Source organism: Ictalurus punctatus, chromosome 8, assembly GCF_001660625.3.
Source record: "Ictalurus punctatus breed USDA103 chromosome 8, Coco_2.0, whole genome shotgun sequence".
Taxonomy (NCBI): Eukaryota; Metazoa; Chordata; class Actinopteri; order Siluriformes; family Ictaluridae; genus Ictalurus; species Ictalurus punctatus.
In genome coordinates this window covers 12,393,359-12,420,482 of record NC_030423.2, presented here as the reverse complement: position 1 = coordinate 12,420,482, position 27,124 = coordinate 12,393,359, and the positions used below count along the sequence as shown (strand labels likewise).

The 27,124-nt window shown below is 38.9% G+C and overlaps 1 protein-coding gene and 1 long non-coding RNA gene across 3 annotated transcripts; both read left to right on the top strand.

The window, feature by feature from the left end:
- The first annotated feature begins 817 nt into the window (after positions 1 to 817).
- On the top strand, positions 818 to 27,124 carry LOC128633494 (uncharacterized). Its single transcript, XR_008396918.1, has 3 exons — positions 818 to 1,044; positions 22,553 to 22,675; positions 25,376 to 27,124. It is a non-coding gene; the product is annotated as an uncharacterized LOC128633494 (long non-coding RNA).
- sox3 (SRY-box transcription factor 3) lies at positions 10,594 to 12,806 on the top strand. 2 transcript variants are annotated; one of them, XM_017475024.3, is made up of 2 exons: positions 10,594 to 10,654; positions 10,927 to 12,806. In XM_017475024.3, exon 2 carries the CDS (start codon positions 10,996 to 10,998, stop codon positions 11,791 to 11,793), a length of 798 nt encoding a protein of 265 aa, XP_017330513.1. In that variant the 5' UTR covers positions 10,594 to 10,654; positions 10,927 to 10,995; the 3' UTR covers positions 11,794 to 12,806. The 2 variants fall into 2 exon arrangements, with proteins under 2 accessions (XP_017330513.1, XP_017330512.1); XM_017475023.3 differs by having other exon boundaries at positions 10,857 to 12,806.

Sequence of the window (27,124 nt, the reverse complement as noted above, 5' to 3'; positions counted from 1 at the left end):
ATAGTGAAATATGGTGTCTGTGCAGACCGTTGTGTGTTTTGGTCAAAAGCTGATACCATGTCCATTGAGTTGTGTATTGGCTAGAGGTGTGGTTGTGAATGTAGTGTTATTCAACTAACAAAGGACTCACAGGTGGTAACACAGGTAGCAGCAGTGGTGTCTGTTTCAGCTTCAAAGCAGCAATCGAGTATGTCTTTATCTAGTAATCTAGTAAGCCTCTTTAAATATGTCCCATAGAGATGTAATACATATGCATAGTCACACAAAGAAGCTTTCATACAAATATTTCCATGTGCACAAACAATTCTTTTCTCATTTCCAGCTTATTAGCACAAAAGGTCGTTGCCCTTTTCGCTCTCTGAGGTCCTCTTAGAACATATACTGACTGATGAGAAGTTAAAGGCTTGTTAAATGTCCGTATTAATCTGCAGCTGTCACTTTGACAAAGACAGGAGGTTAGCTGTCAGGAGCCATCAAGGCAATTGGGAACAATAATTAAAGGCTAAAATGGATGAACCTCATAAAGATCTAAGGGAGAACAGAAGAAGCTACGCTTTTCATTGAGTTGTACTAATGTGTGCTAATGTTTGTGCTTATACGTGTTTTGCAGTGAGCTGATTCTCAGCACTGTAACATACAGCACCAGAGTCCACTGTCTAGGAAAAAGACGAGCTGTTTTTGTGTCCATCCTCACATTCTCCCTTTCTCTTTTACAGATGGCAGATCCAGGTCAGTTTCCCTTGCCAAGTTTTGCAGGCCACCATGTTATCCATTCTGTTCAGCTATTTAGAAAATGTTGAATATCAACAATGGCTTTCACTGCGGCATTGTTGGCTTTTGTATGAAGCAATCTTGGCTGAATGTGATGGCTCGGCGTGCAGGGAGGGCTCACTGCCGAATGAGAATCTTCCTGCCTCTCTCTTTCCTCTGGGCTCTGAGCTGCACAACTGGAGGGTCTCATGGGCTTCTCAGCACTGCTCACACGACATCTCCAAGACCCCCTAAAGATGTGGAGAGAGGGATGAAGAGGGACGAGTGAAGGTGGTGAGTGTCTTTCTGAAAACTGCTGTTGGGAGACTGAAGTGCTGAGGCAGCGATCGGAGGGGAGGGGGGAAAGCAGGGAGGACTGTTTGTAGCTCTGTACCACACACATGAACTACATTCACTGGCATTACAGAATAGAGTCTGGGGAAAATGACCAGTCTGAACGAACAGGAGGGTGGTTTCATTTTGTGAGTCACTAATAAGGTCACTTCAAATCATGCTGTTCTATCTTGGGGTTCGAGTGGAGTGTTTTGTAATTGTTTGTGGGCTTACTATGAATAAATCATTGATGATACTTGAATTTCATGAAAAGCCAGGCTTTGTGTTTATTGGGAATAAATGCAAATATTTTGTGAGTAATAACTGGCATATTGTTCTTATAATGATTTATAATGGTTTATAATGATTAGCTCACTATATCAAGAGATTATTTTTTTAATATATATTTTTGAAATAATTTAAACATGGTGAAGGAGAAAAATTGATTGACTACAACATTTAACTCACTGCATAAGGATCCTATGGTGTGTGTGTGTGTGTGTGTGTGTGTGTGTGTGTGTGTGTGTGTGTGTGTGTGTGTTGGGGGGGGTGTTGGCGCAGGAAGAGGAAGGGAATGTCTTTGTCAGGCTGTCACAGTTTCTGCGATGTGTCCCCTCTAGTGCTCCAGCATGTATCTGCCATTGACGTGTAAGTCTCTAGTACTTTGATCTGTCAAGTTCTCTAAACTCTCCTCACCTCTGCAGCATGTGTGTGTGTGTGTGTGTGTGTGTGCGTTTGTGTGTGCACGCATGTGTGTATAAGTGTATGTTTGCATGTGCTGGTAGTGGGTTCTAGAGTGCAAAGTCTCTTCAGTTATCACAGCAGTTATGCATTTGGATTTTTGCCTGCAGTGTAATGGTCATTAGTAGCACTGCATGGCCAGCCCAGCTAAAGGAAGCTAAAATTTAGTTGAGCTATATGCTTTTTGTAGCTTTGAATGCACGATTAGTGCTTAGTTCTTACATTAATTCACAGTAATGGAGTGACAGAGTTGTGCATTATTTTATTAAAAACTTATAGAAATAGAAGTCATAAAAATGCTATGACTGGTAACTCCACCCCTTTCCCTAACCAATCTTAACCATTCACATTTTTTCTGGTTTGAGCCGGCTTGTACAAATTTATACATGTGCAGGCGTGAGCCTTTGATGCTCGTGCGTCCCATTGTTTATTTTCCTCTGAGTAGCAGAAATATAGCAGAAATGCTGTCAATAGCTATTTGTCCTGTTTCCTCTTTGTCGTTTATAGATTGATGTTTAATTTGATGCTGATTTACAGTAGTCTGGGCCACATGGCCACCCTTGAGGGTCTGGTCTAGTGCTTTAAGCACTCCTCTGTGTTACCTCTGGCAAGGTGACCATAGTCTTCTCCAGCCCCACAATCCATTATCCTGTCAGCAGCACCAGGTTCCCACCACTGTTCGCAGCACTCTCACAACACTGACCATAATGAATTCATCAGTAATCCACAAAACTCATCTCATCACACCCAAGGTAATTAATACATTTGGAGGGCGATGGATAACTCTTAATTAAATTACGCCTCTTTTAATGAGGCTTTTTTGCAGGATAAATTTATGACCAGTATCTCCATTATCAAGTGCTTGGCAGGCAACAGAGATTTGTCTTTTTCACCCCAACTCACTCCTGGATTAGACGTAATGGAGCCTATGATTAATATATCAATTTATACTTGTTTGTTTTGTTCTCCATGATTTAATAAATTGCCTTCCATAATTAGTTCAGGTGGCTTTTGCTGCTGCTGAGGCCTCGCGTTCTGCAATTAATGCACAAGGTATTATCTTTAGATATTAATTTTAATATAATTTACTGATAGCAACTTTGTGTCATTAATCATATTACAAAATTCGTCGTATTTAATTAATTAAAGATGTGCCTTGCAAATGAATTGCACTGCTCCATAATATTATCTTTAACTAATGAGACTTTTACAAAGCGGCTGTTTCATTTTTAAAGCGAGGCCCAGATTAGTGGGATCTCAATTATGTTTAAAACAAAAGCTAACTGCTTTGCCCAGCTTTGTGCAAAGCAAAATCAGACCACTCAGCACTCTGTGCTAAACAAAAAAGGGGAAAGTTTCCATTGTTTTGGAGAAACTGTAGTACATGCCAATGATTCTAAAGATACATGGGAAATAATGAGGTCTGTAATTAGCCTTGCAGACAGTAATGCTGTTCAAATTCTGATCCAGCCTTATAAAATTTGACTGACAAAGGACAACAGTTAAGCCTTCTTATGTATTCTCTTAAACCCTAAATAAATAGTGCTAGAATTGAACATAAAATACACCTCTGTAAGCATACCTTTTGTACAGTCTGAATATTATTAGCAGTAATCATGTTATAGAAAAAAGTGTAATATTGAGGCAATTTATCTGCATTTCTGCACAAATGTGGCCTGATGATGTCACCATGGCAAGCCATCTCTTAATTTGAACACAATGTGTTGTAATACTGACAACTCACTGGGTCAGGAAAACCATATTTATAGTAATTTTCTGCTTAATTTAATCAGTGGTTTAATTGAAATTAGCTTTCAGTCTGTAAGAATAAATGTAGTTTGGGGACTATTTTCATTTAACGCATCATGTACCAAATGTGCTGGTATTAATATTGTGCTGAAAATTCTCCACTGTAAGTTGAAGATATTTTAGAAATATGTTGCCAATAAGCAACAAAAAAGAGATTCAGTCTGTGTGCTTTGTGTGTTAATGTGAGCACACCAGCCTTATGATTCCTTTGAACAGGAATCCTATTTATCATTTAATGGCTGTTCAGATGTGTCTTCTAGTCTTTTCAGGTCCATACTCAGAGACAGAACATTAAGTCAGGTTCATTTGATTGTCATCCTATATCATCCTTATATAGGGTACACATTCAATTCCATTTGATTTCTATAACAGAGCAGCTTTACAGAAATCTGGATGTAGAATTCGATCTCTAATGAATCCAATCCAGAGATGACTGTAACAAGACGACATGAGGAAGAAACCTTGAAACCAGGAACCAGTCTTAAAAGGGAACCCACCCTCTTCTGGCTGGCACAGATAGTGGGATCAGAAATCATTACTCTGTCTATGTCTCTATACTATAAAGGGTAACAGTACTAAGTATGTTGATAAGATGTTCAGTATGAGCGTACTGTGATAGGAGTGCTGGTTGTACGGTATTTAGGAGTGTTTATTTATCATATTCAATGTAGGATAAAATATTCTTCCTCCAGAATTTGCCAGACAATACACGACCTCTACACACAGAAGAGCATACGGTATAGCGTAGGACATGAACAATTCAGTACATTGGGATTATGGGTAACTCTAAGGCAAACTTACAAAGGGAGCAAATCAGCATAAACTAGATGACATAATTGACATGTGATACAGACCATCATAAGTAATATAACACCCTATAAAGCATATACGCTTGTAAACATGCATGCTTTCTTTTATTTGCTTTTTTGTTAGATGTATCTCTGAGACAGTTCACCTTTTTGTATTACATGCTATCTAAATAGTTTGGGTCGGGGGGGGGGGGGGGGGGGGGGGGGGGGGTTGGGGTCATGTGATAAAGCTGAAGATGTTCAAGTTTAGTGCTTCAGATGTGTAGCAGAGAGCTCCTGGTCATGCTTCATTTGGTGGATTAGAAAGATTACAGCAAAGACTGTGCCCTCAGCCATTGTCAGACTTCAGCTAGTTTTGTAAAATAATGAAGAAAGCCATGCATGGTTTGCCAAGAAAAAGAGTTGTCAGGGCCACGCACCTTTCATGTTCCCAATTGAATCTTATATGTTCACTTGGGGAATGTTGTGACAGGCGGTGTGGTGGATCTTTTAACTGCTTGTTGTAAAGCAGCCAAGTGCAGATTTTCATGTGCAATTTATATTGCAATTATTACTGAACATTATTATTATTACTGAAGTAAAATATTTTTTAAATACATTTTTGGAATGTTTTATACCTGCATATTGATGCTTGATGATTTTTTTTGCACCCTTTTTCTGCACCCATATTTTTTCTATCCTCAGGCAAATTTTGTAATGCTCATAATTACTCCATCTTATTTTATTTATTTAATTTTATTACATTTTTACAGTGACACCTGTGTCATGTCTGCCCCTGCAGGCAATGTTCTCTAAACATGTACACACACACACAAAATGGGTGAGTTGAATCTTTTGGGGATTGCACTGCGTGTTGCTGAGATGGCAAAAGGTTTCTAGGCATTTATGGTACGACGCCAATACTAACATTACTAGCCTCTAACTGCATAACACAGCATGCGCTTCAAGGCTATTTTGGAGAAGACAGTATCGGAACATGGGGAAATCTTTGATTTCCGCCCAGTAAATAATTTTACTGTCAATTTAATATAATTATGCTCTCAACATGACTTCAATAACAGCAATCCCAGTTTAATGTTCCACCATTTGGATCAGTGAATAAACTTTAGAAACTGATATGTAAGCATGTAATCCTTTCCCTAGTTGACAGAGTTATAGAAATAGAACTATACAAAGAAATTATATGATTTCTTAGTCTTCCCTTTAAATTGGTTCATTTTATGTAATGTACTTTTAAATCTTTACTCTAAAAGGTAATTACGGCCCAATTATGTACCTTAAATGTTTTTTGGGGTACAATATATACAAATTTTCAGGTGAAAAATGCATCTGAAACGTTCAAGGTACCTCCCCATAAGACAAGGAAGGGTACAGTTTGGGTCATAGAGTGTAGGTTATGAATGATGAAGATAACATGTTTGTTTCTTTTATTTTAAGTACATTAAAATTTTTTGTATGGATCTTAAGAAAATCTATATGTGAAAATAGGAAGAGAAAGAAACCAGAACATCTAATCAGTATACTGATATGTATCAGTATTCAGCTAATATGGTGCAAGTGCCTTATGAGGGATTTATCCTAAAACAGGACAGTCTATTATAGCCAGACTTGTTACTTTATACTTAGAATTTATCTTCAGCTAACTCCCTTTAAAAAAAAAGAAAAAAAAAAAAAGAATTGAAGCAGGGAAAACCATATGCCAGAGGTCACCCCTTCATTCATGTGAGGTTCAAGCAGGCTGCTTGTATTAATAGACAAACTGAATGGATCCCCAAAGGGATTTGCACAGACGGCGTTATTTAAAATTAACATTAATGTACATAATTATGTCCTATTAGGGAGATTGTGAAACCTCTTTCTAAATAAATTACGATTGATGCATTAGGGAAGCATTTGCATGATAACTGCCTGAGTGCTATTTACACTCTTTTTAACAGCTTATTTATTTGTCACCTGACATCTTTCCTTCAGCCTTTAAAATGCCCCTGAATATAATGTAGAAGTGGATGTTGTTTGTTTCTGCCCCCCCACCCCCACCCCAGCATTTCTTTCACCATTTCACAAAATTTGACAATTGTGAATTAAATGATTTATAGGCTCTGCAGTTAGTCGACAATCATCAATGGTCTATATAATCCTTATATTGTATTTTTTTCTTTCTTTTTTTTTTAACAGATTTTAATTTGTTATTTGTACCTGGCTAAAATGATTAAAAAGAAACACGCATTTTAGGACGTAGGGTAAAACGAGCTCACATTAATAGAGCGCAGAATAATGGAGCATGAGATAATGCGAGTGAAAGAAGATCAGGGAAGTGAATAGACTGGAGAATATGATATTACATGTGTCTATAGGACAGGAGACGCCACTCAGGCCAGCTCAAACCGACTTATAGCACATTTTCACTTACATGGCAGTCCAAGAAAAAACAAACAAAAAAAAACGCTTAATTATAGCCTCCATTTCAAAAGGTACAATGGATGGAATTTTTTTTTCTTTGTTAATTGGCTTTCTTGAGGACCTTGTTTCAGACATGAACTAAAAACAGCAATAGCAGGGAATATACCGCTGTTTCTGGTATGCATTTCATTTTCAAATCCAGAAGCAGAAATTCTGTTGACGTTCTTCAAGTCAGACATTTGAGTCTACATTACTCCTTAGTGATCAAAACCCAGCACACCTACACGTTTTAAGCTACAGGAAGTTAAAAGAAATTAAACATCGAAAAATGTGGACGATTACCACAATAATGATCATATATAGCCTATAATTATAAAAAAAAAATCTGAATATTATCAACATGACTACAGCTTAAATTTTATACAAGCCATGAATCTTTCCTCCCCAAGTGCTATTTGTGTTCAGGCCTCTTTCCGGACTAATTCTGTTCTGCTTAAGTGTTCATCCTATTAGCAAATGAATTGACATTTAATGATTACAGAAGGAACATGGAATATTTTGCACAAATCACGGGCTAATTTGTTGTCATTAAAAACAGGCCGTTATTAACAGTATAGGTGAAATACGGTTAAGAACGTGCACATAATGAGACTGTATTTCACGGATTGCAGTGCAATACTAGAATTTTAATTGCTGCGATTTCTCTTTTGAAAATCTATTTGATTACTATATTTAATTAGAATTTAAGATTAGTATAGCTAAGCTATTTGGAATTAAAAACAAGATCAATAATCAAAGTTCTACAAATAATAATAATTCAAACGTGCGTTCTGGGAACTTCTTGAACAACCTGGTCTGTACTATAGACTAATTGTAAACGCTATTGCTTGGCCTTCATAACCCTGAGAGGAGTTTCTTCTCCCTGAGCTTGAACGTTCGCGCGCTTTGCCATTGGTCCTCTGTTTTGTAGCTTTCGTTAATTAAGAAATTTGGGGAGCGCAGGTCCTCATTACCAAGCCCCTGGGTAACGCGGAGTTTTCCTTCTCCCGCTGTCTTCTCCATTTCCATAAGCAGATTACAAGAGGACGTGTTCCTGAGAGCACTCGGAGAAAACAGCGGTGTGGTGAAATGACTTGGGTTAAACCCTGCGCGCGCTAATTAGACATTTGGTGACGGCGGCCTGTAGGTCCGACTGTCTGCATTCACATTCATGCAGTCTGATCCCGCTCGTACAAATCACCGATTTAGATTGGTATTGACCTCCTATGCTGAGAACCGTGGATATTTTACCAAGACTAGCTGAGAGTGATCGTCATTCAATCCGCAAATGTAACCTTTTGTTTTTCCATGGACAAAGAAGTACACAAAAAAGTCAAAGATTCATTGCAGTTCTAATAGTGCTTTGATAAAATATATTGGAATGTGAATATTTTTTACAGAGTGTTTTGGATTGGCCTACACTGACCACATGAGGGATTTGACTCCTCACCATTAATCATAAGTGTAAAGATAAGCATTATTATTATTATTATTATTATTATTATTATTATTATTATTATTATTATTATTAAATATTTTATCCCCCCTCTGACGTTTTCAGTACTTTGTATTTTGGACAAATATGCTTATTTGTTTGTTTATGTATTTATTTATATATTTATTTATAAAGCCCAACATTTTAACAATAAGCAATAAAACGAAAGAAGATTCTCCACCCCCCCCCCCCCCCCCCAAAAAAAATAAATAAATAAATAAATAAATAAATAAATCAAACCAAACCAAAAAACAGCATTTAGATATGACATAGGCGAACCAGTTGATGCAAAAACTTGCAGACGCTTGATGAGCCCATAGGCTCATTAGTGTGCGCTGTTAAAAGCCCACTCTGAATATTCAGTACTTTAATCGTTCACACTCCGAGGGGTGAATCTTGCAGTCGGTACGTGTGTTAACTGACGCCCTTCTCGATGGGTGCTTGTAATCATTTGCAGGTGTAAAGTTTGCCTGAAGCAAGAGACCAGCGCGAACTCCCCCTGAGCTTAATAAATCACACACACACACACACACACACACACACACACACACACACACACACACACACACACACAGAGTAATTCAGACACAACAACAATAAGCACAGTAAAACAAGAACAAGCCAGATTAATCCTGTTGTCTGTGTGTGTGTGTGTGTGTGTGTGTGTGTGTGTGTGTGTGTGAAGGAGATATTTATTATACTCTCATCAATCCTCGCTAAAACTTAAGATCTAAAAGAGGCTATCGAAACGCTACAGTTTCTCCCACTAGGGGGCGTTAATGCATCATTATTCCACTCAATGTCCCCGGTAGTCTCAGATTTAATAGCTGGAGCTTTCATAGTGTCGATCGTCGTTCATTTCACACATGCTAATTTCTGCTTTAATTGTGGTGGTGATTGACCTGGTGCTTACAAATCAGCTACTGTAACTTCCCAAACTTAATATAAACTCTAGGCAGAAATCTCTCACGGAATGAGTTTATTCCACCACAGGTATGTATTAGACTGATTGTAGGCTAAATAACACATATTCTTGTGATCCTGTAAAATAAGAAGATCATTTCCATCTGACTTTTCTTTTGACGGAATTAAGTGTTATAAAATATAATATGCGGATCATGTTTAGATCGATTCGAATTTTAAATAGGCTGTGTCGCATTTTGACATTTATATTAGGCTATAGCCTACACACCCCGAATAATAACTCTAATTTGATAGTAAATTATAATAATAATAATAATAATAATAATAATAATAATAATAATTATTATATATATATATATATATATATATATATATATATATATATATATATATATATATATATATGTATATATATATATTTATAAAACTGTTGTTCTCTTGAAGCTTTTCTCCCTGTTTTTGTACTTGTCAAAATTGAAATGTGTCTGCCAGAGAGAATAAAGAGAGAGAGAGAGAGAGAGAGAGAGAGAGAGAGAGATTCATAGAGGACAGCATATTAGAATAATATATTAATCAAATGCTCAGATAAAGATAGGCCTGGATGAATCGTTTATTTTTCCTTTGGTCATTAACAAGAAACGCTCGAAATGCTGTAGAGACATCAATGTTAAATGAAACTGAGTAATAATAAGGTTGAACATAAACACGCACATACGCTATTAAATTGCATGAACAAACTGACCTGACAACAGGGGAAATGCTAACAGGAAATTCAGCTGATTTCAACCACAGAAAGTGAAGTGGCTTATGCGTGTTAAACAACTTGTTCAAATCCATTTAATATTTCGATTTTTTTGTGAACAAATGGTCAACCTCGTTTAATTCATGAGAAAGTGAAGTTAATATTAAACCAACAATTAATATATATATATATATATATATATATATATATATATATATATATATATATATATATATATATATAATATTATTTCTGCTGTATTTGTTTCAAAACAAATCTGAATTTAAAAAAATTTTCCTTAAAGGCGCTACATAACGTTTCATAAACTATGTTGGGTGAAATAAGCAGTGTGATTTTACCCTCAAATGATTAACTCGGGTGAAAACTGAAGCCCGACTCTGAGCTCAGGGGAGGCTCGAGCGCGTTGTTGGGACGGCAGAGCGCGAGCTGCGCTGTGATTGGTCAGCTCTGAAGCGTATTGTTATGCTGTCAATCCAAATCACATGGTCGAGCCTCTATTAACAGCTGAGCTTGGCGCCCAAGTTTGCAGAGTTCTGTGGCACAGCAGAGCAAAGCACCAGGAGCTGTAGAGGAGAGTAACGCTGGAAACCGGTAGATTTATTATTAATAATAATATTAATAATAATAATAATAATAATAACACAACTACTACTTTTGGTCTTTAAGACACAAAGTCTGCTTGTTTGACTACTGCGTGGTTTTTAGAGTAGACAAGGCTTGCTCCTTGTAAACTTTTCTCGCACTTGGTTCCTACTTTTGTAGAAGAAGATTGAACTTTTTTTCCGCTTGTTAGGCGCTTCTGTAAAGTCGGTTGAATGTATAACATGATGGAAACCGAGTTAAAAAGTCCGCTGCCTCCGCAGTCCACCGTGGGCTCGGGACCGGGCGGGAAGAGCGGCGGCGGGAGCGACCAAGACCGCGTGAAGCGGCCGATGAACGCGTTCATGGTGTGGTCGCGCGGCCAGCGCAGGAAGATGGCTCAGGAGAACCCCAAGATGCACAACTCCGAGATCAGCAAGCGCCTGGGTGCAGACTGGAAGCTGCTCACCGACGCTGAAAAGCGGCCGTTTATCGACGAGGCGAAGCGCCTGCGTGCCATGCACATGAAGGAGCACCCGGATTACAAATACCGGCCGCGGCGCAAGACCAAGACCCTGTTGAAAAAAGACAAGTACTCACTACCCGGCGGCCTCTTGGCTCCTGGCGCGGGCGCAGTTAACAGCGCTGTGTCCGTGGGCCACCAGCGCATGGACAGCTACGCACACGTGGCCAACGGCTGGACGAACGGCGCGTACTCGCTGGTTCAGGAACAGTTGGCCTACCCGCAGCACCACGGTATGAGCAGCCCACCGCCTCTGCAACAGATGCACCGCTATGACATGACGGCGGGTCTGCAGTACCCAATGATGTCCACAGCGCAGACATACATGAGCGCGGCGTCCACGTACAGCGGCGTGTCGTACGCGCAGCAGAGCCCGGGCGCCGTGGGCCTCGGCTCCGTGGCCTCCGTGTGTAAGACCGAGCCCAGCTCGCCTCCGCCTGCCATCGCCTCACACTCACAGCGCGCCTGCCTCGGAGACCTGAGGGACATGATCAGCATGTACCTGCCACCCGGAGGAGACAGCGCCGATCACAACGCACTGCAGAGCAGCCGCTTACACAGCGTACATCCACACTACCAGAGCGCGGGGACCGGGGTGAACGGGACACTGCCCCTAACCCACATTTAACAGACTCACTCGTGTTTTCGGGGTAGTGCAGGGGTGTGGAGCCGAAAGAGTGAAGGAAACACTGCCCCTGAGATACATCTAAGAGACTCCTGCTTTAGGGGTAGAAGAGTTGAGATGCTGAATGGAGCATTACCCCTAACCCACATTTAAGAGACTCATGTTATAGGGGTTTTGAGGAAACGGGTGGGGGGTTAAAAAAGGACTAAGTACTTCGGATACTTGAACATTTATAATTTGAAAACAAAAGAGAAAAAAATCGCAGTTCTTTTTTTTTTTTTTTTTTTGGAGAAAAAAGAATGAAACTATTTTAATCTTGATAAGTTGTCCGTTTGAAAGTTTATGACATATCATGAACTGGGTTCTGAATTGCTCTCAGTTTAGACCTGCATTGCAAAGGAGCTTTTTTTTTATCATAAGCTAACGCAATCAACGTGTGTGTTTGTGTGTGTGTGTGTGTGTGTGTGTGTGTGTAGGAAAATCGGACTTCTGACTTGAAATGCCGTCAGATTTTCTCTCTATGAAAAAATAGGCACATAGCTTCATGAAGAGGCTGATGTAAATCCAGAAAGAAAGAAAGAAAAAAAAAACACTGGAGGAAGAGTATGTTTGCTCATTTTAATGTTTACACTTAATTTGTAGAATGTCAGTTTTGTTGGCTGTGTCCAAACCTGTGTAGTCTTTTTTTTTTTTCTCCCCCCCCTGTTTTTGTTTCTGAATTAGTTTTACACTGAAATGAAATAACTGTGCTGGTCGCGAGCGCAAATTTTGTTTTTATTTATAGTACTTTTTTATTTTATTTTATTTTTAAAAAAGTTTTTGAACCACAGCCTTTATGTCTCGTTGTTCACTTTTCGTTTCAGATTTGTTTGTGTGAATCTTCTTTTCTGTGAATGTTTTTACATTATCAGTTTAACCCATTTATGTGGGACGGAGAGTTTTATTTAAACGGGCGTTTCTGCTTATTTTAAGACCATCCTCTATTCTCAAATGTTGAATAAATTTGTACAAAAGAACACTGACGTCTACATATATTTATTTTCACATGACTCTTGCCGGGTTTGGTCAGAGGGGAAAGCTTCAGGCTCTCTGTAGTTTGTAGACTTTGGCAAATCCGATGAAGGAAATGTTTTATATATATATATATATATAATACAAACAACGTGGCAGATATAGCCTAGTAATTATATAATGTGATGTGTTATGTGAGCTGAAAGTCAAACACACCCTGCCAATGGGCAGCTGCTTCAATTCTAAATGATGTTAAAATCTAAAGCAGGCTTAACTACATTTCTGCTTTAGCTGTTGTTGTTGTTGTTTTTATTCAGTGTGTTTAGTTGCATCTGAGCGGAAAAAAAAACATGAATGCGCTCAATCACATAAAATAACAGCTTTTTTTTTAATGAAGCAAATATTACAGCATAACAAAAAGACTGAATTGTTAAATATATTTAAATTGATAAAAAAAACTTAAATAAATTAACAAACAAGTTCATGTTTACATAGAACGTCACTAATCCTCATCTGAACGTCACATAAATAGATTCCCATTTTCTACTTTCCAAACGAGTTGCCACCTGTTGATATGGCGCGGTCTGTTTTTCTTTCTCCTTTTCTTTTTCTTTTTTATTTAGTAGACATCGTTGCTTCATTTGTCCGAAGTCACTGTCTAATAGAAAAGCATCGCTATATTCAAACACACGACAGCTAATACATGCTATTAAAAAAAGGTAACACTCCAGGAGTTGCTGTCTTGATCATTTCTTATTGTTTCTTTTAGTTTTCCTGCGTTAATAAATGAGCTGGTTTGGTGGAGGAGTTAGTTAAATCGCATTTACTATTCAAACTACCTACACTATAAGGATTAAATCTAGATTTCACATAGTACACATTATAAGTCTCAGATCTCAAGCATGCAAATCTCATACAGTTGCCCTAGTCAAGAAAGGCAAGCATTATTATCTCTGTATATAGGCTGTTTAATACTACACATTGTTGTCCAGTTCTCTGCTGATATTTACAGTGTTTAATGTGAAGACTAACCAAGTCACTCAGACCATTTTATACAAATTGCACTGTTTAACATTGCTGTGGAGCACTTAGTGACTTATACAAATTGTAGTGGACCTCATATATAATACTCTTTCCTTTTGAGGGTATATCTATATTGTTTGTGCCTTGAGAAACAGAAGTGTTCCTGTCAAAATAATAATAATAATAATAATAATAATAATAATAATAATAATAATAATAATTTTTCCCTGGAGGTGTAAATTTGACTTACAGGGCCTATTGCGAATGCTGCATGATGTAAAAAAAAAAAAAAAAACCCTAAAGTTTTTGTCCTTATATCAACACTAACCAAAATGAAATAAAAGAAATGAAATGTAAATAGATCTTTCTGCATAGACTTATTCATTTATTAACTCTTATTAATTAAAAATAAATTTCAGCCAGTCCAGGATGCTTGTAGGCCTGCTTCTCATTACTTCTGTGTTGAGCCGAATGGTACATCTCTTATCTGTCACTTTTTCACAAGGCTGTAACTTTTGGTTAATCAGAGTGACAGTTCTCTGTCTACTGTGCTATGGCAGTCTAATGCTGCTGCTGCTGCACCTGACACCTTCACAACAAGAACCCCTACTGCACTTTCCCTGGGCCACGGCTTGAGAGGACTCTGCTGAGGCTGACGGCCTTCCCACACACACTGCTGGGGTTTGATCTGTGGCCTTGGGATTAGCGCACTGCACCTCTATGGATGACAGGAGATTAGATTAGGACCTCCCCGCATTCCCTAGCTTGGTCTTAAATCACTCTAGTGCGATAGTGGCTTGTCTGTCATCTAATCACACACTTCAGATCTTTTTTTTTTTTTTTGCTATTAAGCTGCTTTGGCTGCATGACTTGGTGCAGACTGAGCAGGTTTGAACCCAGGGAATAAGTGATTATACCTCAGTGGCTCTTAAGTGCAAAGACACCAATTGTGCTGAGAATTTTAAGCAGGAAAGGGAATATACAGGTACAGTATGGGTTTAAATTTTGAAGAAAGAAAAAAGAGGATAGAAAATGAATTCTGTATTTTATAACCTTTGAATTCTAAATATCTATCATACTTGGCAAAACTGAGTTAATGTTATAAATATTTTATATATTAATATATATAGAAATGGGAAAAAATTCTTAACAGTTGAAAAGTTGTATCTGTTTTGATTTTACCGATGTTCTAAACTTTATTGCTCAATAACTTTGAATCAGAATCAATCATCAGTCAGAAAGAAACGTATCATGCCAAGGTCTTGATTTGTTATCGCCAAGGCAAGCCTCATCTCCTAGGGAAGTAAGCACACTCTTTGCTACAGTTAAATACATAATAGCTTGATACATGTGCCATGATGTACACGTGCGAAAATATTTCTGTGTAAAAATGTGGGCAAGCAAGATATATCATATATATATATATATATATATATATATATATATATATATATATATATATATATATATATATATATATATATATATAAAGATTTATATATATATATATATATATATATATATATATATATATATATATATATATATATATATATATATATATATATATATAAAGATTTATTTGTTTGCCCATTACATTTATTTTGTTTTCAGCAGAACCAGTGCAGTAGTTAAACCAGGAGGTACAGATAGCGGACCCCTTTGGGCATGTAAAAATCAGAGAAAAGCAAGAGCCACCCTAACTTCCAAGAGAGGCCCCTTCTACACACACACACACACACACACACACACACACACACACACACACACACTCTCTCTCTCTTTCTCTCTCTCGCTCTCTCTCTCTCTCCACAGTTAGAGAAGCATGGCTGTGCCCACTCAGCAAGTGCAGGCATATCCTCACTTCCATCTGCCTATGACCTCACTGGGGCTGTTTGTTTAACCCCCTCTCCAAATCATCCTAATTACGCCACACTGCAATCCTGCACAATACAGACGGCACTGAATTGTTAGGATTTTTTCCCCCATATTTTTGATGTCAGTTCCTGTCTAAGCTTTACATTTATTATTGGAATATGACATTCCCGATGCCATTCTTTTGCACTTCTATGATACAACCACATCCAACTTAGTTAAAGGACTTTTTCATAACGAATACTTTTCTTTTGGTTATGCCTGACCTACAGGTTGGACGGGGCACGCCTCGTTTGAAATGATTAAGTTTTATTTACTAATTGGAATTTAATTTGAATTAGGTTAGAGCTGAAAAAGAGGTTTGAGACAACCATCTAAACTGGTTCTGTGGTATTCCAAAAGTGTCAGACCCTCAGTGTTTCTGCTGTATATCAAGAATGGAATATTGATCAGTAGGGCATTATGGGAGAGCAGGCTGGCTGTAGGCAGTGCTGTCAGGCCTGTCCACTGGACAGAGGCTGCTGTTTGCTGCGGGACTGACAGCCGAGTGGAGTGGAGTGGAGAATAGGGGGTGCAAAAGCTTGAGGGCTGGGTTAATCCCCCCTGAACTGGGGCAGATGTTGTTAATGAGACCCTCTCAGATCAGCTCCCGCCGTGGGAAAAAAGCATCCAATCCTTATGGGGTCAGGGCTTTGAGCTGACCCTCACTGACTCATCCCCACCTCACAGAGCTGGCTATTCTTTTGCACTTTATTTAGGTGTAGGTTCCACCTCTCAAGCCTATGGTCGTTATCCCTGTGCTCACTTGTCGGACTTACAGCTATCCTTCACTAACCAGACTTGTAAATGAATCCATTGGGCTTCTACTATATATTATTTGTCTTTTACTATGAATAAAACTTCTTTTGCCTTGAACCACTGCACCCATTCCAGTCTCAAAATTGACAGATAAAATAAAAAGAAGCAAGCTTTAAAACATTTTTTTTTCCAGAGATATTTCAGTTCATAACTTCTCTTGGCAGTTGCATTTAATCTCAGCCTTGACATGGGCGGATGTGTGCCAGCTTGCTTGTCCCATTCCTCTGATGTCTGCTGTTAACAATATCCACGGTTGGCGCTCTATAGTATAGCAACCACAAAGAATGCCGAGTGGGTGGAATAAAGGTTAACTGCTGCTCCTTGTCAGGTTCAGCAAAGGAGCACAGGTGCAAAAACCTGTGCTAATATTAGCAGTCATCGAATTTCAGTCAATGGGGGAAAAAAAAGCATATGAACCCAGATCTAATCAGAAAACTTTATCAAGGAGGAGGACCAGTACAGGTGCATATAATTCAAATAAATGAAACACAAGAGTATACACCGAATGGATTGGTGTATAGACTAATATTAAACTTATTCAAAGAAGATGACCAGAGTAGAAATGACTCAAATAAACATTCTACGGAGCCTGCATTTGATGCCAGGTGACTGTGTAACATGCAGTATGAACTAGGCTTGGGTTGATCATGATCATTATTCTCTGATTTATCAATAATCATTTGTTTAAGGATAGATCAGTGTCTCTGCATTTAGGATGTCCTTAGAAGCTTTTTCTTTTCTGGTATAATTTGCAACGACTTGGAAGTGTTTTGTTTATACTCCAGCACAAAGTTTGATCACAGTACATGGTTGCATAAGGGGGGGGGGGGGGGGGGGGGGAGTTTTTTAACTGCCGCACCCAAGCCTACATGCTATACAAACACCTGGAATGACTTCCCAGTCATAGACTGTAGGTTTTTTTTTTTTGTCCCATTAAGGTATCTGTAATTGTTTATTTAATACAATATGTTTGTTTTAGAGCTCTTAGTGTAAGTAAAACAAACCTCGAGATATCACACTAGGCATAAAGTTGTTAATATTATGGATTATTGAACGTGCACATGATGAAAGTCAAGTTGTTTCAGGAATTCTGTTATTCTTTTTGTTTATTCTAGAGATATTCTGCCCTTGTCATTTACTGTGTGGTGAGGAGAAGAATTTGATGAGAGGTGAAAGAGAAAGACAAAAGTTGTAATTGTACCTGTAGCTGGCATCCACACACACACACACACATACAAACAAACAAACAAACAAACAAACAAAAATAACATATCATACAATATGTCCAGCCATACATTAACTACTGTCCATATGTCCTTTTCTGTCTCACTCATCGTGGAGCACAAAACTCAAAACAGTGGAGAAAACGACTTTATTTTTGATAGCTGAAGTGAGACACATATGCCCAGTGACAGTGGAACAAATTTGGTACTGTAAAGGAACAATACAGACAAGAACAAAGGTTAAGGAGCTGCAGGGTACTGCGTGACGGTGTGTGATTATGGCTCCCATCTAGGCCACAAATATTGATTAGTGTTGGCCAGGGACATTGAGATGAAACAGAGATTGACAGATGAACAAAGAACATTTCATGTCTTACTTCATGTGACAGATTCTTATCATATCTGTATTGTCAGGAGAATGTAGCGGTATAATAGATTCATTCAACGTGAGTGTTCTAGAGTCTACAACCTTGTTTTCTTCCAAATCCAGACCAATGGCTATATTTCATATCTTCATGCATGCGTTATTTACGAAATCTTTTTAAAAGAACATCAGTATGACACATTTGTAAGAAATGTTAATAGGTAATGAGGCTTTCCTCATGGGAACAGTACACCTTTTTTTTTTTGACTGCTTGTGTTGTAAATTGATTAATGTCTCTGGGGATTAGCCTGTGTTGATAATGTGTAGCTGCTCATTTCAAAATAAAAAATTTCCCCATCTTAAAAATATTCATCTTTGTAATATTTGAGAACGATGAATTATGGGTGAATAACGTGATCTGAATCTTTCACTTTTATATATAAATAAGTATGTTTGAATTCAACTTCTGTGTTTCGTGAGCTGTAGTGCTATGTTTTGTGGTCTATCAGGGTTTGTTTCTTGACATGTAATTAGAAGCATTAAACATTTTTGACTGATAAAGGCTGCCACGTAACACGAGGAACTTTTTCATCCCGAAACTAAATTCTATATGCAAAGCTGAACCATATCAGTACAACAGGCTTCCTGTGAAATAAACTGCAGATGAAGATCAGCTCTTAAATAAAAAGAAAACAAGAATCTATTTAAATTGTCTTGGTATTTCAGCTCTCCTCAGGACCTGTTTAATGCTGTTTTGTATTTATCCATTAGACCAAATCATGACAATGTTCAGATTTTCTTGTATTTAATGGACATGCTTTTTTACCGCATGCAACCTTGCGGCTTGTTCTATGGCAGCTCTCCTGTGGAAAATTAAAGGTATGGAGGAACTTTTGGTGGAGGTGGAACGATACAACATGCCAGACGAGACTCGCGTGCTTTGAGGTCCTCTCTTCTCTCCTCCTCGTCTGCCTTTCATCTTATCAAGTGTCATGTGTAGTGAAGCAGGTTTTAGCTTGAGGCGCTGCTTGTGAAAACGGTATTAGGGGCATTTTACAGCTCACTAAAGTGTCATTTGAATGTTTTTTCTTTTTGACTATCACTTGTAAGTCCCATAGTACTGGCTCCTTATTTGTAACTTGGCTTCTTACATGATAGGAAAACAAAGTGACAGCTAGATATGTCCCGAACCTGTCCAGTTCTTATTATTGTATAACATAAAAAAAAATCTAAATACAGTAAACAGTGAAAGCATTGTATATTAGACTTCACCCAGTACAATTAGACAATTTTATACTTCACAATACAACTACACAATAAACATAATATTAATTTGAATGTGCCTAATGATATTAATGTCAAGATTATGAGGCATTGTAAAATATGTTGTGCTGTAGAGCTATGCAAATTGACTATTCAGATTAAATTTGAAGAGAGTAAATTGTGTAGATAAGACATTGTCTTTACTGGTGTAATAATGAATAATTCGGAATGTGTTTCAACGTAAGCTGTGATTTACGTGTACTAAACATGTACAGCCCAGAAAAAAAAATTCCTGGATGTTTTGTGAGAAAGTGGCTAGTGCAAGTAGGGTAAATTGAACTCTGTTGATGAAATTGGTACACAGATCGGGCTGAGGAACAGGTTGTTAAGGATATTATTTCAGTTTAGTACCAATGACAGTTGTTCATTTCTAAACATTTTGCCATGGTTAAAAGGAAAATTACTTCTGAGTGCAAGAGGCTGCGTTTACAAATCTTTGTTCTTTAGAAATATGCGCGTTTCAGACCAAAACTTCGCCCCCAAACTTAAGAGAACTTTGGGCACCCTCCCTGTCCCTCCACCCCTGGCAAATATCACACCTTGGATGCATAAACATGCCTGAGCTCCACACATCAACCCACCCAGGGGGCCTGGTCAGCTATAGAGCCGCACTGTGACACCAATCAGGGACGATGGCGGCCTCCTTTGTTATGCTAACAGGAATTGCCTCTTCTCTTATTCAAATTCTCCCCTTCTCTTTCTCCTTTCCCTCACTCTTTCCCTTCATCCCCGCTCATTCTTCCTCCCCTCCTCAAGGCCAAGTAAATCCACACAGAGTGAAGGAGAGAGAGAGTGAGAGAGAGAGAGAGAGAGAGAGAGAGAGAGAGAGAGAGAGCGAGCGAGCCCAATATCCTCAGAGCGGCTGATCGGTGGGCCCCTCGCTTGGGGGTCAGCATGGCTCTCGCCTTGCCAGGCTGTTTCCATGCCCTGCCGAGGCCATTTCATATTCAAATGCTCCAATCAGCCCTGTGACCTGCAGGGGGCTTTTTTACAGCCTGGGCCCTGGGTCAGCGGGTCAAGATGGTGATTTAATAGCCAAGGCGATGGGAGAAAAAAGTGGGAAAGAAGTGATTTAGGGCCTGAATGAGTCATAAAAAAGCATTTCTCTTAAGTTGTCATGTAAATGGGAACGAGCTTTATGAGTTCTAGGCGTTTTTTCCCCCTTTTCCTATTTACGTCTTCTCCGTCAACTTGACTTAGTAGTGACTCATGACTTCTGTTTATCATGGATGCTTCATGTGTTACATAAAAACATTCAGCTAGAAGGGCGATATTCCCACGTAGCTTGATGGTGCCATCTTGTCTAATGAGACACCTCTTCTTGAGCATCTTGTTATTCCTGTCCCTAAAGGTGTGTTAACAGAACAGGCGTGCATGTGTAGGCTGGTTGACGTGGAAATTTTTTTCCAAAACCATCACTTATCATGCAACCTCTAAATGGTGGGTAAAGTTTAAGAGGTTTACGTCCCTGTTCAGGTTGCCATTCCTTGTGTTTATGTCACATGTGATTGTTAAGATGATGTATAGAGTTTGTTAGCCTTAATTATGATGGCATTGTTCTGCTGCTTAATTTAGCATCCTGTATTAAAGATGAATTTTTGACATTGTTTTGGAGATGAGCTAATAATTTGTGGATCAAAGTAAAATGAGTTCAGTCTCCAAATTCCAAAATAAACCCATCTGATAGCTAATCAAAATATTTATACCGCCATGTCTCATAGACTCCCACATGTGCTGCGGCGTTCGTTCTGTTCGTCTACTTAGCCGCCTCTTGACAGGTAGTCATTAGTATTTCAGCTTAAGCCCGTTGAGATGTAAAAGAGGGCTTTGGTTGGGTGCATTCTCCTGCTTAAGGAGGGAAACACAGTGACGGCAACTTGACAGACACAGAGGTCAAAGTTTGAGATTTAAGGCAACTAAAGGATTTGTATGTCACCTAGTGACTAGCCCATTTTTACATTAATTTGGTGATGTTTGGGAAGCCTTGGGAGACCTAATGTGTGTGTGAGTGATTCTGTGCATGTGTGGATATCTGATTAAAAAAAAATCTTTAGTATAGTCTTCACTGAGCAGAGTTGCATCAGTGGCTCAGTGTGGTGGTGTCTTAGCCTTTCATCATTATTACTCCTCCACTGGTTCTAGAAAATGAACTCCAACAGCTTAGCCCACCTACACCAACACCCCCAGCCCTGTGTGTGTGCCCTGTGTGTGTGTGTGTGTGTGTGTGTGTGTGGCATGGTGTGGATGTCCAGCTGGAGACAGAACCTCTCTATGTTCACTTTCTCCAGTGCAGTCATTGACAAGATGGAGTTCCTTCTTTCCTCTCACCTCCTCCTTTATATATATATATATATATATATATATATATATATATATATATATATATATATATATATATATATATATATATATAGGCCATAACAGAATGCAGAATAACAGAATAAGAGAATTATTGTCCTAAACACAGTTGAGACTGTTATTTAAAGAAATTTATGGAAATACAGAATGATATTATAATGTTGCCTGTACTGTATATCTGTAATAAACTGGGACAGAGCTTGGGGAATTTTTCCACCTGCTCCTTACCTGCTTATCTTCCTAAGAGTCATAACCTTTCATATTGGCCACTCTAATTCACACAAAGTCAAATCAAAACCCAGAAACGAACGAATTATTTCAAGTTATGAACTTTACAAAGAGTTTCTTTTCATATTTTTCTGTATTCATCCTGCCTACTGCTTTCATTTGGAATGTATGTTATTTTCAAATACTTAAAACGCGGACAAAACTGATAATCTTCCTTTGCCGAAAATGACATGAGTCAGTTACAGATATGAATCCGTTGCAAATGATCACTGTATGGGGCACTATTTTGAGTCTGGAATGCTTTCAGTGCCTGTCAGAATGCAGCCATCTCACTAACTCAGTGTAATGCTATGTTCTGTCACACAATGCTTTTTGCACCATTGCATGCTAGACCTCCCACACTATAATACCGAACAGAGTTTTCTCATGGCAAAGCGTGTTCTGAAAAGCCCATAAACCATGAGAAAATGGCACTAAATAGCCTTAATTCTGTCATTAGGTGAGAGAAAGTGACGCCAGGATTGGTTGGCTGTCTGTTCCATATTCAGCAGCTCTGGATGAGGCAGTGGGCCTGCTGGGAAAACGGTGTCGTAATCAGGAGCCGATCTCTCTGCCTGATCAGGTATGAAGTCTTTCTCTGCCTTCCTCAGGATGCTTCTTCCTCATCCTCCTCTTCTTGCTCTGTTAGCAATTTCCACTGATCCTCTATTCATCCTGTTGCTCTCTCCGGCTAGGGGTAAGTTAATGGAAGCAGAGATTATATTGTTGAGTTGGGGTGTGGGGGAGGGTGGGGGTGGATTACTGCGTTTGAGATGTAGTAGAGTAAGCAAGGAAGGGACCGTTTTCTTTTTCGTTCCCACATTTGATTATTCAGGTTAGATGAACTAAATTCTAACCCCATAAAATTTGGATGCCCTTTGGGGGAGGGGGTTATTTGCATATAATTCAGCCCCCTCCTGTCCCTTCCCAGCTCCAGTGGTTTCCCTCCGAATGTCAATGTAGGGAGAAGCAATCAGTCCTGTCTGGGCTTTAAGATGTAACTGTAGTGTGAAATATAAGCGAACAAGCAAGCAATTTGAAAGTCTAACTCTAAACTCTTTTCTAATCTCTCACATACACAACACACGCTGTCTCTCTTGTACATGTACAAACAGTTGTGGGATTAATTTAGCATGAGATAGCATGTGTGTGGCGTCTGTTTGCACCTCTGGTGCAGATGTCTGGGATAGATAGTGAGGACTTACCTGTAGGCACCACATCACTGTAGGCCTTGTGTATACCACAGAAAGATTTGGAACATTAAAACATTTGCAGAGACAAATATTCTTGTGAAAGTTTTTTCCCCATCAAATTGCAGTTGGTGTTTATTCACTTCACCTTAAAAGAAAGGGGGTAAATATTAAAGTGTCTGTATACCTTGTATGCATGCAGTATGTTTCCATAAAGAGATACAGTGCAGTATTTCTCTAAGTAACTAATTCCTCCAGTTTATAATCTCCCTCATCCTCTATATATATATATATATATATATATATATATATATATATATATATATATATATATATATATATATATATATATTAATCTGTTGGATATTCTATGCAAAGAGGTAAGTTTAAATTTTCTCTTCTTGATTTGTCAAGATTTTGCTGAAAGACACAGGGTTGCCAAGTGCCATTTTCTTACTCAGATGGCACTTGCTTTGTGTGGTCCATATGTGTGTGTAGGGTTTTGGTCTGGTGCCCAGGCCTGAGTGCTCCCAGGATGGCATTTAGTCTTCTGATGTATGCCTCTACTGACCCCCTTTAGGTCAGTAGGCCCTCTTCCATAGCTTGCTCCCTAGTGCGCAGTCAGAATGCAGCGTCAGGAGGCCGAGCACGGAGCACCCATTGTGTGTGTTAAGCAAAGCGGAATGGCCGGGTGACAGAATAGGGAGGAGCTCAGTGTAGGGTTCACAAAGCTTGGGGGGGGGGATGGGATCAGATTGAGGGGGGTGGGTGTGGGGGGGTGCTTGTTGGGATTGCATAGGGAGGAAGGGGGGCACTCTGTTCCTGGGGGTTAAATAGACCCAATCATCCCACCAACACCCCACCCTTTTCCCACTCTCAACAACCCATTCTGAGTGCTGTCCTCCTTCTGAAGCCTTTCTCTGGGGTTATGGGTGCCATACTTCTCACAACAGGAGCAAAAACGGGAAAGTGAAAATATGGTGTTCATCATTTTGCCTTGAAATACTTTCTATAAGTTAATAATAGGATTTGACAGCCATGCAATAAACAGCAAGGATATTAGATACAGCCAAATGTAAATAACTAAAACATTACTCAGTTCTGAGCAGCTCACGTTGAAATTTCAAACATTTCCCATTAAATTTTTCAAACCGAAAATGTAGGATGCACACTCACAAGATGTTTCTTTGACTGAAAAGTTTCATTTGGCCACTTTCCACTGTACCAACGAACCTCCACTGAAGTGGTGCTGAGGTTTATGTCCGAATAGCCTGCAGTCATTGAGACCTTTTCATTTGCTGATGCATTACCATCCCACAAAGCCATCAGATGACTTGGATGGAGCGCCTTCCTCCTCGTTCTGCCCTTCCTTTGCCCTCAGAGACCCAAGTTGAACTCAAGACATCAAAGAACTACTCCATTCAAGTATTGACATAGACCCCCTCCAAGACACACATGCACATACACACTGGCCATCACATATTTACCATTTGAAAAAAACTTACCTTTCCTACCTATTCTTTGGGCTGCAGCAAGCAGCAAGTGTGCCTGCCCACTGTTTGTTCTCTATGCCGTAGGAAGCAGCTTGCTAGGTCACTTTCCCTCACCTTTTGTGATGGGAAAGAAAATGGGGAATATAAATAAATCTGCCGTATTCACCTGGGGCTACTCCTCCATTGCTTGAGAGCAGATATTGAAAACCTAGAGAGAGAGGCAACTATGACTAGGTGAATGATCTGCACCAGTGTGTAAGCTGTTAATAGTCTTGGATGTTTCTTTTTTCTTTTTTTGCCCTTCAGACGCTCTGTGCTCTCATGTCAGACCGTGGCCTGCTGAGTCATTATCCCGTGAGGTAAATCACCTCGCAATCAGTGTGTCTGAAGCCCCCTGCTCTCCAGATGATTCCTCTGCTGATTGGCCTAACTGGACTCCTGTTTATGGAGCCATTACCCGGCATTGTTTTCTCTATGGCACACAGATTGTGGTGCTGGGTGCAGACGCATGCAAAAGGCAGTATCTGTGTGGCCTTGCTCAATGTGCTGGGTTTGACTCATTGCTGACATATCCAGTTTACTGACGTCTTTTCATTTCAGATTGAGCAGCAGGCAGAGGAAATATGCCTGTGTGTTGGTGATGTGAAGATAGCAAAACCAGCCAAACCCCAGCATCAGATCCACTCCGTAAAGAAAAACTCACTTCATCCTTCTTCTTAATTGTGGTTCATTGTGTGGTTACGTATGACTAATGTCAGATACATTTTTCCATGATGCAGTGGTGTACAAGGGAAATAATTTAAGGGGGAATATATGAGGAAATATACTAAGTTAAATCACCATGTGATCTGAAGAGTTAAACTCATGCAATTTGTTTGGATGTCTGACAGTGGTAGAATTTTTGATGACACAATGATTTGTTATTTTAATTATTTAAGGCACAAGCTACTGTCAGTCAATATTGCTATATTACATTAACATTACATCACATTTATGGCATTTCGCAGAAGCCCTTATCCAGACTGACTTACATATATCTCATTTATATAACTGAGCTGTTAAGGGCCTTGCTCAAGGGCCCAGCAGTGGAAGCTTGGTGGTGCTTGGATTTGAACTTATGACCTTCCAGTCAGAAGGCCAATGTCTTAACCACTAAGCTATCACTGCCATATTAATATAATTGGCATAGAATACCTTTATGACCATTACTAGATTTGGGGTACTCCAGACTCGTGTCCAATTATGAACAAACTCGGACTTAGAAAAATTTGTACTCGAACTTGACACGGGCTTGGATATTTTGGACTTGGAACATGAAACATGAAAAGAAAGACAGAAAATAAATAACAACATAAAATCATGATAACAAGAAATTGGACTTTCTACATGCACATATTTGAAACGCACGCACAGAAAGCCATCTCATCATGAGAGTACCGAACTGAGTTCTCTTTAGCAGCTTAAGGCGCTCAGACAGTCAAATAAATTCACACACAGCATGTCAAAATGCAGGTCTGGCTGAGTATTCATGCAAACACAGTCGGTTATGACTTAAGTGAAAGTAAACAGTTGGGGGGAAATCTGAGGTGTGTCAATACAGTATATTGGATCTGTGCATTAGGTCTTAAAGTGACAGCAGTCTAATAAACCTGCTGCTGTCTCTGTCGTTAACGTTCATCAAACAACAAAAGACAAAGAGAAAATCACTCACTCCTTTGACTGAATAACTTCAGTAAATTTAATAAGAATCACTGTATATGTCATACAGTGGAGTCTATTTTATTTTGCATTTAATTGCTTTATTCAATTTCCGTAGTATTTCTACTTGAATTGGTAGACCTACCTGAGAAAACGTATCGTTATCGTGAAATAAGATTGTAGTCGTATCGCCCACCCCTAAACATTAGCAATTGGTGATTCCAGTTTTGAATTTCACGTAAAATGTGAAATGTACTTCTTAATGTAGTAAAAATCATAAACCCTGCTGATAAGGATTTTTTTTTTCATTTTAGGAATTAAAAGAACAGAGCTGTGTTCAGAAATGAGTTTGTTGTCATTCATAGACAGATTAAAAACAGTACTAAAGCATGAAGCTTGTTGTTATGACATGCTGATAAATGTAACTCTACTCTGTACTCTCTCTCTCAGCCTATAGATATAACTATGAAGGAGATGCATCAAGTAATTGAAATGTCTACTCGAACTGGAGGACACAATATAGTGTGATACAATAAAAAAACAGGTTCATTTGTATTTTCATATACTTGTAATACAATAAAAGTTCTAAATATACCTCTATATTCCTTTTTTTTTTCTTTGAAACCACTTTTTGATAGGAAACTAGCTGAG

Bases quoted from the DNA above. Each gene is read 5' to 3' on its own strand.
- sox3 (XM_017475023.3), top strand. From the start codon at position 10,879: ATGTATAACATGATGGAAACCGAGTTAAAAAGTCCGCTGCCTCCGCAG.